We start from the raw sequence: 13,140 nt of genomic DNA on the forward strand, positions 1-13,140 counted from the left end.
TGAACTTGTGATCACAAAGCAAAGATTAAAACATACAATGGAAGAGAAAAATCGGTATCAAATAATATCAATCCTGCAGGAAAAGTCGTTTTGGACCTCCTTGCCGAAGCGCCACGCTCAAAAGCAAAATCAAACCCACGCATAACCATGCTTCCATACAAAGATTCCATGCAAAACAATAAACCACCTCCATCAGTAAACGAAAGAGTGCAAAGAGCCGAGACAGAGACGCAGAAACCTGCCATTTAGAGGTATGGCATCCACAACGCATCGCAAGATGCCAGATGCTGGGGGTTGACTGCCTTGGAGATCAAATCGATCGTAGTTTGGTTGGCAGGCAGATTACCCTCAGGCGGGCTGGCAAGGCTGACAGCACGGTTGACAATGATCTCACTGTTGTTATTAACCAGCTCGCGGAGCTGGGGCACAGGGAGACTGCCCCGGTGCTGAGCAGTAGCCCAGAACATCATCTCATCGCGCACGAAAATACTGAGCTGTTGCTCCAACTCGTGGCGTGGCTCCGTCAAGCAGCGCGAAATTGCCATCATTGCACAAGCAAACACACCTTCCGTGGCGATGGGGCCTAACAAAGTTTGAATGTTGGGCGTGAAGCGGAATGGTACCTGCTCTGGGTTGTAGAAAATTGCCTTGGCAGGGTTGATGGTAGGAATCAATTCTGCACCCCAGATATCGCCCGACGAGCGCGAAACCAAGATCTTGTTAGGGTAACGGTTGCCGATATGCATGACATAGGTCATGAAAGCAACCGCAGCGTACTGATAGGCGAACTGGCGTCGGAACAACCAGAAGTCTGCGAAGTTGGGGTAACTGTGCTGGAAGTACTCCAAGACCACGGTACTGGGCACCCACTTGTCCTGAATGGCAGTCAAGATCTCGGTACGAACAACCTGAACTTGATCGGGTGTGCGCTGCAAGGAATTAGCTTTATTCAGCGAGGTCTTGCTTATTGGGAAACTCACATTCTGCTTTGTCTCGTGCACGGACCGCATTCGGTCCATCGTGAAAAGCACTGGCTCATCCTTGTTAATGCCAACACGTCGGCAGTAATCCTCATAGATACCCTGCATGGAAATATACGAGGTGTCATCCAAAACCAGGCGGATATGCGGCGCCAGGGGAACCATAAGGGGCAGGTGGAAATAGAGGTTACGGCGTCGGCTTTCCTTGCGCTTGGCCAACAATCCATTGAAAATTCGGAACAGCTGAAGGATGCGCTCCTCGCGACGGCAGTGACGTGCTGCGGGGTGCTGGACAGCGAAATTATGGACGCTACCATCGTGTCCACGAATCTTGAGGCGGCGATGGCAGACACCAATACCGCGGACAAGATCCACATCGGGAAGGAATCGATCGATGCGGACGAAGTCCTGGTTCTTGTCTTTGTGTTGCAGGTACTGTCCAGGAACTTCAACTTCGTCAAACTTGAGGAAACGGAACTCGCTAAGATGTGGGGAGTAATTCTCAAGGTTTCCGCCCTGAGCGCGGCGGTCCAGCTTCTCTTCGAACTTGTCACGCCAGCGACGCAGCTTGTGAATGTACTCGTGCATGGTAGGCTTCTTGACGACAAAGTCCGCCTCAAACGACTTACGGATATGCGCAGGAAGAATCGTCTCTGCAAACCTAGTGATGTTGGCTTCTGTCGCGGTGGGCAGTTTGAAGTCCTGCGCGTATGACACAGGCATGCGTCCAACGTAGGCCAGTCCATCATTGAGGAGAGCAACAATCAGGCGGTAAGCGTCCTCGTCTGGGGGGCACTTGAAGTTCTTGTGGATCTGGTCGACCATCGTCTCCATAGACAGAGCAAGCAAGGGGAACGCTGTCTTGAGGCCAGACATGATTTCATCCGAGTATTCCCAAGGCTTCTTGAGGGGCTCCTTCTCGAGCTCGGCGCCAGGTGCACCTTGCTGCGGAATTCCATTCTGGCCTGGAACTTGCAAGTGCCCTTGCGGTCCTTGCGGCTGCTGAAGAGCCTGCGGTTGCCCAGGAGTAGAGTTTTGAAGCGGAGACGCTTGCAACTGGCTTGGAGGTTGAGCCGGTGACTGCTGGGCAGACTGGTTTTGAGCAGGTGATTGAGCTGCTGCAAGGTTTACGGCCTGGTTGGCTGGAGAAGCACTGGCGGCTGGCACACTTGTTGGGGGCTTCTGCGCAGGGGATGCGTCGCCATTTGTAGCAGGCTTTTGACTCGGTGATGATGACTGCTGTTGCTGTGGCTTGTTACGATTGAGCTTCTCCTGCTTCTGGTCATGCTGCTTCTTGATGCTCAACATGTCTTCTCTGTTGGTGCGAAGTAAGAAGAAAAGAGCTTGCGGGTATAACTTGGCAATCTTCACAAGAACAGCCTTGCAAAGGCGTGCTTCGCGATGAGACAAGCTTGTAAGCAGCTGAGGAATAAACGTAATCCAGTACCAGACTGGCGTGTCTCCCTTGAAGTTCTCAAAAGCACTTGCAATCTGTCCTTCATCATTATCCAAGCTCAGGAGCCACAAGATGCGGCTGAGCAGCTTGCGCGATTTCGCATTCTTGTAAAGACCAGCTGCCTCCAGATAGCAGCTGACCGCATTACTAGCCAGCTCGTAGTCTGTGGGGTCTGCCTTGAAACGCTGGTCGCTGTACTGTCCCCACTCAGACCAAGCCTTTGCGAGACGCAGGTCATAATAGAGAGCAACACCGAATGCTTCGTTGGCCTCGTTAACATGATCAAGTTTCGCGAGGAACATGCCCTTCAGAGTATAGAATTCAGCCTTCTGCTGAGGACCGAAGTAGTTGAGATTGGTGTTGTTGATAACATCCAATCCACTGTTGAGTTCCTTTGGGTTCTGGTAATGACACTTGGCCTGCTCACGCAGCTTGAGGAACGCCTCTTGAATTTCGATGTTTGGCAGGGTGTAGATTCGGCTCAGCTGATTGATGCAGACTTCAGGCATTTGATGCTTGCGGGCGACGTGGGCAAAGCGATTGATGATCCAGGCGGTCTCGTGGTATCCACGGTAAGCGTAGGAGTTGCTGGCGACATTGTTCGTCTGGGGAGGGAGAAGGCTGAGGTAGGTTCCATTGATAAGTTGGAAGATGTGCTGGCGCCAGGTAACAAGATCTTGCCAGGTATTGATGTCGTCCCACAAATTGGGCAACCGGTCCCGCCAGGTACCCAAGAGAAGCTTCAGCTCCGCGGACTTGGTATCCAGGTTTCGCTCATTGGTCTGAGCCAAGCTGCCACAGATGTGACTAGCATCGTGTAACTCAACAAGCAACTGGAAGTGTTGCAAAATGGGAATGTGGGCATTGGTAATGCGCTTAGGCAATTGCAGCCACTTGCGAATAGATAGTTGGATAGATTCGTCACACACACTGTTGAAGTCTTGCATGTTCTCTTTTTTGGTATGGTATTGAAGGAGAGCCATGAAAGCCTGGAAGAAAGTGCGTCGCGGAGTGGGAGCATCAGAAACAGACTTGATGAGAGATTCTAGTTGTTCGCGATTACCCTCGCTCTGCCAGTTTTCAATATTTCTCCAGGCGGCCTCAAGCAGAAGGTCATTCAAGTTCTCGTGCTTGGCAAAATCACTAAGAATTTCCCACTGCTGGAGCTTCTGGGCGCAAATCAACCAATGATCTTCCCATACGAAATATTCACCTTGGGAAAACGGCATAGCTCCAGAGCGAGCTTTGATTTGCGCGTTCTCGTAGAGCTGTTGAGATTTATCCCACATGCCCTGCTGCTCATAAGAAAGGGCTGCATTGGTTTCAACAAACTTGCAACGGCGTCGCCATGTACCATAGAAGAAATCATCCTCCTGGAGGCCAGCATAGACTTCAACAAGAGCATCGAGATTGCTCTCGCGAACAGTAGGGGTATCAATGATGGGGTTAATGGCACTTTCCTCCAAGTAGGTAGCTGCAGTATACCAGGCATCGTAGGTACGGCTGAGGTATTTCATGACATGGGGAGGAACCTTGAACCGGGGACGGGCACGCACAACACCTTCCAGCAGAGCTTGGATGACGTTGGGGCGTTTGTCCAATTGCCTCTGGTGGTACTCTCGAGTGAGCAATGTGACCATTCCCTTCTCTAGGTCAATCCGATCGTCCTTAGACAATGTCGACCAATAGATGGGGAAGAGTGTGGTCCAGAGTTTGTAAGAAACGTTCGGATCGGTGTGCTGAAGCTGACATAGAGGCTCGATCAAATCACGGACCTTCACATCACCAACCTCTGACATGAAACGCTTGCGTTCAGCAACAAAGTTTTCCAACTGGTTGTCTACCATAATATCCAACTTTCTTGGATCTTTTTCGCCCGCAGCGAAAAGGAAGGACATTGGGTACAATTTGAAGTCGTCTTGGTGCAGGCGGGCAGTAGCGTTCATATCCACACAACCAAGAACCAAATGCGAGGCCTGGGCCAGCCAGAAAGAGTCCGCAAGAGTATCCCAGTTTTGACAAGTGAGCACATAACTCAATCGTGAGGCTGCCAAGCGAGTTAAACTGCGGTCGAAAATGTTCATGAATCGGTTACGCATTTCAACATCTTGTGCCCTTGTTCCAATCAAGAAAGCATGTTCCAACCTGACGGTCAATTCAGTACGCGTGATCTTTGCATCCTCGTATATCCGGATCACAAGATCAAGGAACTTCTTCAACATGGTCTGATCCGGCCGTGCCTCAAACAGCAACATCTTATGCAAGACTGCTGTTTTCTCCTTCAGGGTCGGCCACGATTCAGTGGAGTGGAAAATCCATGACTCTGCCATGCCCAAAACCTTGCTGCATAATTTGATATTCTGCGAGCGTTCAACTATTGAGGCCAACACGCTCAAGAATGGACGTCGTTGGTCTCCAAGATGAGACATGCGGACAGATATCAGCTCAATCGTCTTGAAAATGAGGTCGACACCGATCTCAGACTCTTGCTGGTCTGGGACACCTTCCGCAGGCTTCGCGGTGCCGTTCTGCGGCTGTGCACCAGTTTGTGGAGTTGAGGCCGCAACATGGTCTTTGGCAAGCTTTTGTGAGAATGCCTTCATGACAGCAGGAATGTGCGCGTCAATCTCAGCAGGCTTGTGCTTTGAAAGTGTCCACAGCGTGTTCAGACTTGACACGTAATTGCTAGCAGAAAGTGTTTCAGTCGCAATGGCAGACAGATAAGTAGCAAATTCAGATCCAGCGCTGTCAGTATCCATTGCGTCCTCGTCGTCTGGTGCATCATCTGGTATAGCCTCCAGGACACGGCGAACTGGAGGTGGCAGCTTTGGAGAGATATCCATCTCATCTTCTAGGCCATGAAGACAATCCTGGATCTCCGGGTTATCGGATTTCAGTGGCTTCTCGAGAAGCTTCCGGATGGCTGGGAGACGAGCTGCAATCCATTCGTTGGACTTCGCTGCGATCAGCACACGCAAAACCTGAAGTGTGTTCACCATAGCCGTGACATGCTTCTCATCTGGTTTATCCGCCTTCTCGCCTGCCAAAATGGGTTCCGTTACTTTCTGGTAAAGATCGATATCAATGTCTCCCCAGTATTCTGGCGAAAGAAGGTTTCTGAGGAGATTGACTGCCTTGTTGACCATGTCACCAGTCGGCACGGCGGGGGCCTGCTTGGCAGAGGGCAGTTGGCGAATTTCGGCAGCTGGAACCAAGAACCGTTCAGGGATGGTAGTTATGAACGAGATGAGGTACTTGATTAAAGCAGCACGAAGTTCGGCAGGGACAGTGTAATCACTGGATCCACCGCGGCTGGGTGGAGGTCCTAATGCGGGCGACGCCATGTCCTGCGGTTCTTCCAGCTTGCGTTTCTTCGAGTTTGGAGACTCTAGAAGTCCAGTGCTGTTCGCATCTACAGCCTGCGCTCGCTTCTCCTCCCAGTGCCATACCAAGCCAATGAGCTTCAGCGCCAGCTTCTTGCTGTCGTTTGATGTGTTAGGTGGACCGGCAATCTTCACAAGAGAAGGAACAATAAGAGGCACGAAATGCTCCCGTGACTCGTAGAAAAGATTGGGTTGCCGCACCAAGAACTGGAAGATGCTCATGACCTGCTGCAAATTGGCGGTCTCCTCCGCCAAGATGCGACGGGGCCATTTGGCCCACAGGGGATAGCGTGCTTCTGGTCCCTGGTTTCCTGCAGTTCGAGTGGGAAGCACGGGAGCCAAGACATCGAGTGCCTGAGTGACCAAGGCCCGACCCTCGTTCTGATGGGCTCTCAACAAGGCAACATAAACCTGGATCACAATTTTGAAGGGTGTCTCATAATGTGCGATGAAGTAACTAATGAGAACGTAGGCACCGTACTTGTTGATTATATCCTCAAGACGAATGTAGTTCCAAGCAAACTTGATAATATCCTTGCGAGAGTCCTGCACAGTCGAATGATGATACTTGATCAACAAAGCGGACAGCTGAAGCAGCTCCATGCGTGAGTGATCAACCCCAGCTTGGTTAGACTCCTCGCTCAGATCCGCCAATTGAGGCTTCCACACACGGCTCTGAATGGATTCGGTCATGCTCTTATCCATCAGTTTAGGAGTGTTGGGTGGGTTACCCCACGTAGTTTGAACATCCATTGCAAGAATTGGGTTGACCAGGTTGCGGAATGCGTAAGTCTTGGTCTTCTGTGAGCAAGCCCGCTGGCCGTAAAGGTCGAGACAACGCATAATAACAGAGCGTCGGTAATCAATCGACTCATTGGTTATGATATGCCGATAGATGAATTTAGGGAGAGCCAATGTACGCTTCAGTTCATCGGCAGATAGTCCGTCAATGACTTCGAACAAGAAGTCCAGGTCATGCGCGGCCTCGGCTAAGTAGGTGGTGAAAATGTCCATCAACTGGTCCTCGGCCTGCTCAACCCTGAGACGCTCATCCGGAGGAAGACTATCCCCGCGTAGTTTTCGCTCCAACTCTCGGCCAGAAGTCAGAAGCTTCATCCTTGAATCTGCGTGGGAAACTAACCACTTCTTCGTTGAAGGGTAAACGCTGAGGGCATGCGCAACATAAATTCCATTGATGGCAGCCGTATTTTTGCCATCTGTCGTGTCCTGTCCGAATGCAAATGACAGGAAGGTTTCACTGTCAGAGACCACAGCATTACGCAATGCTTCACTCTCGGGGTCGGACAGAATCTGCCCAAAGAAGCGGCCAAAACGCTCATCCTTGAATCTTGCAAAGAAGAACGCCAAGCTTTCCTTTGGATAGCGATTGAGGTATTTTACCAAAGGCTTACGGAAAGGGCTGTGTGAGGTTCTTCGCAACTTGAGTTCAAGATCCAGGACTTTGTTGACAAGATGTTCCATGAAGGAGGTCGCAGCTGGGGGAAGAAGATGGAAGATGTTGAAAATTGCAGCCACAATCTTCATAGCAGGATTCTGTTCAACAAGACTGAAGGATACCTTTTGTAGCATGGCATCATCAGCAATGACTTTCATGTGGTCTAGGAGACGAGCACCTATTTCGACCTTGAAGTAATTGGTGAGAAGGGTCAAGAGACGAGCTAGTCCATCAAGGCCAGCCACGCTTAGACGCTTGGGGTCTTGCAGATTCATCAGAATGGGACGCAAGCCATTTTGTAGCAGGTCTTTCGGCAATTTGTTGGTTTGTGTGAGAACGTCCTTCAGACCCGCATTGGCAGCCTCAATCACTTCGGGCGAACGGGAGTAAAGAGATTTGAAGAACACGGAAATGATCCGAGCTCGACTAGTGTTCTGTGGAGTGTTGGCAAACTCTTGGAAGTTCATTGCCATGGAAAGAAGTCGCAGACAAGCAACACGCAGATTCACAATCATATCCGCATTCCTGAATTCATTTGGCTTAGAAGCCAGTGATTCGTCATCCGCATCAGCAAGGGCGAGAGACTCCAACATCAAGCGGTTCAATGGATCATTGAAGGTAACAATATCGTTGTGCAGACCCAAGCAGTAAGTTATGGCATCAATGAAGCCGATTTGGGTTGCAAAAGGAAGTGCGCGAAGTGGCTTGTTGAAGATCGGCTGGAGAAGGCGGTCCTTCACCGGGAAGATCAACTCGTGCACTTCGCAGCCCAATTCTTCCTTCAGTGTGGCGAAGCAACGACGAGAGGTCTCTCGAACATGCTTGTTCATATGACCTAGTTCGTTCACAAAGAAGCCGCACAAAGCAAACAGACGGCTCTTCTCGTTCTTCAGATCATCTTTGGGAATGATCTTTCCACATCGCTGAAGGATCAACGTCATTGTTTCCTGAGATTGAACACGGGTGGCCGCAGGAAGATCAGAAGGCGTGTCCTTGATGACGTACATGAGAGCCCGCGAGAAATCGACATGGCGCTCGTAAAGCCAAGATTCTCCGAGGTCAAGTTTGGTAGCAAGTAGCTGGATACCTAGACTTCCACCAGCTTTGGTGAACCATTCATCGCTATAGCAACTATGGCAGAACACACGGCCAAGATGTTGGAAGAATGGAAGCTTCGATGCCTTCTCAGGAGCACCAAAAATGACACCAGCTGCTTCCTTCACGACTTGCATGGCTCTCTCAGCAGCCTCCCGAACGTGGACATTGTCTGAAGAGAGCGTCTCCACGATGGCTTCGGCCAGAGTTCGTGAGTCCAGGTACACAGGGCCTTCTCCATTTGAGACCTCGAAAGGCTTACGGTTATGACGAGCTTGAGAAAGAGCGCGGCCAACCTCGATGACGGTGAAGTGTTGGCAAACATCAGCCACGAAGGCAGTGGCTGCGGGCTCAAGGTCGGGGATGGTGATGGCAAAAATACAGGCTTTGAGGAGCTTCTTTACCATGGCGTCCTGCTCCATCTTCTTTGGGATAGACGCCGATCTCTCAGACTTCTCGAGTATATCAACCATAGCACCGGCTTTGCTCTCGAATAGATCGTTTGCATGGAGTCGGATTAGGGAACCGAGATCATCTGGAAGGCTTTCGAATCCAATCTGCAGCTTGAGGTGCGAGCTGAGCATACGGAAAGCCTGCTGCTTGTAGTATAGATCGGACGCCTTGCCAGCATCCGTCTTAGGGGCCTCCATAAGCTTGCCGATGGCCAAATCAATGCCGATATCGACGGGGAAAGGCCGCTTCTCGCCCGGGCCAATGAGCCGAATGTCAAAGCTCGGGTGATCGTCAGAGTATTGCTGGAAAGACAGCTCCGGTGGATGATTCAAGAACTTGCGGTTACGTCCACCCAGTTTTCCAAGAATTCGCATTGTTGTGTGAGCATGGAAATGATTGTATGGATGGGGGCGCAGATGATCCCAGAGTGCCGTCATTAATTCATCCATGATAGGAGCCATGATTGGGTCGAGATAGTCGGCTGTTAGGTTATCCACGCACAGCTCTAATGTGCGTAAACCTTGGCCAACAAGATCAGAGTCCGCGCGTAAGGCCACCACTATGGGGCGCATCAGGTAGCTCAAATGGGGAAGAAGATGGCTCAGTCGTGCAGGGACCGTAAGGGTAAGCTCCACGTAAAGATCCCGCTCTTGAGGCTTTCGAGCAGCCATCAACAGATTGTTGAAAGTTTCAAGTAGCATTTCCAAGAGAGGAAGAATTTCCTTATATAAGAGCTCAAAACGACCACCTCCAATGCTGCGGAAAAGAGAGCGCAGAAGAAGGAAGTAATTCATTGGCTCCTCGGCTGTAACTGATAGCTCAATGCACTTTGTCACAATCTTTGTTACGTGAGGATGAAGAACCTGCTCGTTCTGAACGGAGAATAGTGTCACTGCCATGAAGGACAGCTTGAACATTCTGAGGAGAATCTTAGCCTTGGTCATATCGGATGTACCAACTTCGTCAATACGCTCCATCAGATACTGCAGCACCATGCCAGAAAATGCAGGTGAGGTCGCTTCGCTGGCCAAGAAGAATTGCGGAAGGTGAAGCAGAGCACCGTGCTCAAACATGAGCTCATGCAGATATGGGATCTCGGAATGGAACACCTCGTGAAAGGTGGCAGTGTCGATGCAGTGGAAGACAGTGCCAAAGCTCTCCAGAAGCTCCTTCTCTTCGCGACCCATGGGTGCTGTGTATTGACTGGCAAGGAAGTCGAATGGTGAGGAATAGTTCATTTCGGGGGGTGACTGATCTACGCCGTAGTAGCGGAAGACTCTGGCACCTTCGTGGAAGAGCTTTTTGATAACTCCGACCTCTTCGGCGTTGTACCCGTAGGAAACTTCAGACCAATTGATGGGAACACTGTTAGGGTCAATTTGGATATCATCTGGGTTGCAATTCTTCAACTGATGGAAGATATTTTTCAATCCATTGATGAGGTTTCTGAAAAGAAAAAGATTATCCGAAACGGGGTCTCCTCCGCGATCGCGAGGGCTGGAAGTTTTGATTGGAGATGCAGAAAAAATATCAATGTCATCCCAGTCGGGTGGTTGATCCTTTTCAGCAAGGTAATTCTCTGGGGTTGTATCATCATCCTTGCGAGTTTCCTTGTACGCCTTGGACACCTTGACAGCGTTGCTAAATTGATGGTTCATCGAAGCAAACTTATCACCGATGGCATCCAAGATCATGATTAGGAAATAACGAGCCTCTCGTTTATCTTCTAGCTTGGAAATCTTTTCCGCCATGTTGAGCAACAACTTAGCACTCATAGTCTGGAAGCTTGTGCCTGGGAAATCATCGTGGAGATTCTTCGTGTAGACTTCAACGGTTCGACGGATCTGATCTCGACTGAGGTGGTCGCGAACATGGTGAATGAGATCTGCGAGCATACTATATGCCAATGGTCTCATTGTCTCATAAACAGTAAGACCATCGCCAATGAGAGTTCTCTCGTCCAGAAGCTCATCGATCTTTTCGAGGAATATTTTGCGATAGTTGAAGTTTATGATGTGTCGAATGGCGACTAAAAGCTCTTTCCGAGCACCAGACTTCTCGCGTGGACAATCCTGAAGCAGTCGCACAACAACGGACGGTAGAGTTGGAAGGAAGTCTTGGAGTTGGTGGGCATAAAGACGAAGTAGATATGCCAAAAAGCTCATTGTCTTCACTTGAGCAGTGATAAACTCTCCAAAGGCGGCGCGATTTTTGATCTCCTTGCAGACGCCGGTAAAAATCGTGCCTTGAGCAGCGGCATCGGTGTGTGCTTTCTCTTGCGGTTTTGCTTGCAAGAGCAAAATAGTCTTGATCAACGGAACGAAAAGCTTAACGTTGGCAGCAACAAAGTTACGGTGTGTCTGGAAGATGGAGACGACAATGATCGGGCATTCAGCCAAAACCTTGAAGGACTGCATGCCTTTTAAGATGATATTACTTGACTGCTGCTCGGGGCCCAGGTCTGAAACAGATGTTGCAGGGGAGCTAGGTCGTGGAGACTGAAAGTTTTGAGCACTTGCGTTAGGCGTCGAAGGCATTCCAGACGGGGTTGCTTGATTAGGAGTGTCGAATGTTTCTCGAACGACTTGCTCCATCGTTTGGAACATCTCTTGAATGAGCTCCAAGAAAGGCTGTACCCGTGCTGCGGTCGCTTTTGCTTGGTTACGTTCCAAATCCATGATCGTCTTCATACAGAGTACTGCATTGTCTTCATTCTCAATTCGGGCGAGGTCCATCAGTAAGTCGACCATGTCGGCAGCGTAAGGTTCAACATCTGGAGAGGCTGTCGGTAATCGGTGAAGGGTTTCAAGAATGCAATTGCGGAGTTTCTAGTAATTTCGTTAGAGGTTCGACTTTGCTGCAAAGGACGCTCGAGGTCGTGTGCGGCTCTCAATGATTCATTGCATGAAGCTCACCTGCTCATATGACATGCTGAAGAAGACTGGCTCTCCAGCAAGAATAGTTTTGAATATAGGCCATAGCTTGGCAAGGAATACAGGATAGTTTGCGCCAGAACAAAGCGGTTCGATGCTATCCCGTAGCTCGGTTGCGACATTCGCTCGCACCTTCACATCTGCGACAAAGGGAGAAAGCGTTAGTGATGATGAACTCTATGCAGACATGCCAGCTTAACGGTCTCGGATTTGAACGTACCCAGCCGTTCGTCACCCAACTTGGTGGCATAAATATCGATGTTCCGCTCCATGATGGCTGCGATCAAGCTCCCTCGGAAGGGCCAGCCAAGGGAATAGGACTTCGTTCACGGCCAGGCCCGGTGGCCGGCTGGGTTATTGATAGCCCGCGCGATATTCTTAGATCAAAATCGAGGTGTCATGTGCGAGGTCGGGGTGCGGAGGAAGCTTTGCGGACTCATGCGATTCCCCGAAAAGATCGATTGGAGACTGGAAGTGAAATGGACAAAATCGTCAAGTCATTTAATTGCAAGAGACGATAATGTCTAGTCCATTTAAAGGAGCGAATGGACTTGTGAAGGAATCGAGTTGACAGGAAACCCCGCGGGGAACGAAAGGGACGCGAATGGGGAGGGGGTGGTTGGAGGATTGGAGATTGTAGAGCGCGCGAGACCTCTCAGTTCGGCGGCCCAGAGCCACAAAGCAGAGGACGCGGGCTATCGCAGGGACCCCGAACGAAACGCTAGTCCACTTTAGGAAGCCTTCGGAGCTGGTTGTTCCGTTCCGCGGTTCCGCGTCTGGTAAGCGACTACACGCGCGTCTAATTATGCTATACAAGCCACATGTACAATATTCATAATGCATACTACTGCATACTATACGATTCAGTGTCTGCTTTTATACCAAAGTCGCTTAATCTGGCAGGGTCAACAAGATGGCCTGTTTGGGGCGCTTTTTCTTCAACTCAAAATACATCTCGGTCAAGGCAACTGGCAAACCCTTTGACACCGATCCCATGAGGACACTATTTAAGAATTTGTATGCCCCCTCTGTAAGTATTTATACGCTATAGCCCTCCTATGTAGTCCTGGATCATTGTAAATAATCACAAAGACCTCATATATTTGATGCATATGTGCCGTTCTTTGAAATGTTGGACATATTTCAGGTACACATGCATAGTAGACGGACAAGCACTTCAAAGGTTTAGGAAGTATATTCAATGTTAGGGGCTTGACCATATGCATCTGGATGTCCTACATAACCTTCCAGACCTACATTGAATGTTGGAATATTCTACACCTGTACATCTTCATGGCTTGTCCACATGAGTCCAGATGTCGTATTTACCAGTTAGGTATGCCGCCCGCGGTCAAACTCGAAGTTCAATGTTGTTGATCAATCT

The 13,140-nt window shown here is 49.9% G+C and overlaps 1 protein-coding gene across 1 annotated transcript; it reads right to left on the reverse strand.

The window, feature by feature from the left end:
- Nucleotides 1-245: 245 nt before the first annotated feature.
- On the reverse strand, nucleotides 246-12,028 carry N7466_000976 (histone acetyltransferase TRA1; the record flags this gene model as incomplete). The annotated part of the gene is made up of 4 exons (XM_057160374.1): nucleotides 246-929; nucleotides 981-11,651; nucleotides 11,739-11,896; nucleotides 11,977-12,028. The coding sequence occupies 4 exons, from the start codon at nucleotides 12,026-12,028 to the stop codon at nucleotides 246-248; spliced, it is 11,565 nt and encodes a 3,854-aa protein (XP_057026622.1).
- Nucleotides 12,029-13,140: the final 1,112 nt, after the last annotated feature.

Source organism: Penicillium verhagenii (assembly GCF_028828195.1).
Source record: "Penicillium verhagenii strain IBT 33310 chromosome Unknown utg000002l_segment0_segment0, whole genome shotgun sequence".
Taxonomy (NCBI): Eukaryota; Fungi; Ascomycota; class Eurotiomycetes; order Eurotiales; family Aspergillaceae; genus Penicillium; species Penicillium verhagenii.